Source organism: Charadrius vociferus, unplaced genomic scaffold (assembly GCF_000708025.1).
Source record: "Charadrius vociferus isolate BGI_N301 unplaced genomic scaffold, ASM70802v2 scaffold600, whole genome shotgun sequence".
NCBI classification, from domain to species: domain Eukaryota; kingdom Metazoa; phylum Chordata; class Aves; order Charadriiformes; family Charadriidae; genus Charadrius; species Charadrius vociferus.
Window position 1 is genome coordinate 1,926,299 of NW_009646404.1, and position 1,197 is coordinate 1,927,495.

The following is a 1,197-nucleotide window of genomic DNA, read 5'->3' on the forward strand; positions in this document are numbered from 1 at the left end:
AGAGAAAGGCAGTCAGATGACGGAGAATCGACGGGCCAGCTTGATAAGCCAATGCAGCAAGTCTAAAGTGTGACAGAAGAAGAGGAACTCATTCAAACAAGACAGCTGGGAAATGGGGTAGAGGAGAATCACAAGCAGCAGCAGCGACAGCAGGACTCAAATCAACCCTTTTTTTTTTTTAAAGCACTAGTGACAGAGCATGGGACAAAGAAGAAATGTTCTCTCAGTACAAAAGGTGACGATTTTAACTTTTTCTGTAAACACAAGATTTTGCACCAAGTCTGAAGACTTCAACCCCAAAGAAGCAACACTTTTAAAATTTTTCATGAGTTACAAATTCCTCATTTCTTGTTATGTTGCTTTAGTTTTAGTTTGTGACGTTAAGACATTCCTCAGAGTTGCTGAATTTTAAGTAAAGTAGTATTTTCTTTGCAGTTGAGTACTGAGAACATGCTCAGGGCACATTACCAAAGCAAGCTGGGGCTGGAAGATGCCACACAAAGTATGTTTGAAGACTGAGGCGCGCATCCCACAGGAGAAGCAGGTGTTGGGCACAGACCAAACCCGAGCAGCACGAACCACCAGCAGGACGCTGCCTCACAGCTGCCTCCGTCGCCGACGCTTCCAGGCTCCTCACCTTACTCAGGTCAGCGTGCAAGGTCACAGGTAGGCTTTATTTCTAACAGTTAACCATGATTAGAGTATCTCCCCGTCTTCCAGGAGTCATCTACTTGTTCACAGCTGTCCCGCTTTCTGAACAGAGAGATTTGCGAAGCGGAACAGCTGTCTTCCCCGTACCATCGCTGTGAGGTTAACGTGTAGGCTACAGCAGAAAGAAAACCGGGTTGGGTTTATGCATTCCCCTTCAACGCAGAGAGCACCGTCGATCACACAGTGACCAAACGCCAGCGGACCCGCTGCTCGAGGGCCCGGGGGACACAGTCCGGACTGACTCGTGGCCACGTTACAGTGCCCACGGAGGCCACCTGGGCTACCGCTCCCCAGCGCACAGCGCCAGCCAGAAGGCAACCGAGAGCCATCGCTCCGCTCCCTTCACCCCCCTCTCCTGGAAAAGCACACACGCTTCCGTGAGGGACCCGCTGACGAGACTGATGTGGGCTAAAACTAACCTGAGAAAACCGCTATTCGTTTACTCTGGGGGAGGTTTCCGTTCCGGTTCGTCCTGCGGCTGCGCGC

General features: G+C 50.8%; 1 protein-coding gene across 1 annotated transcript in view; it reads left to right on the forward strand.

The window, feature by feature from the left end:
• The first annotated feature begins 450 nt into the window (after positions 1-450).
• The window catches only part of KDM8 (lysine (K)-specific demethylase 8), a 7,011-nt gene continuing 6,264 nt past the window's right edge, over positions 451-1,197 (forward strand). The window contains exons 1-3 of the mRNA XM_009895264.1: positions 451-502; positions 721-805; positions 875-1,088. Coding sequence (XP_009893566.1) covers positions 451-502; positions 721-805; positions 875-1,088 — 351 coding nt within the window. The remainder of the gene's footprint in view (positions 503-720; positions 806-874; positions 1,089-1,197) is intronic.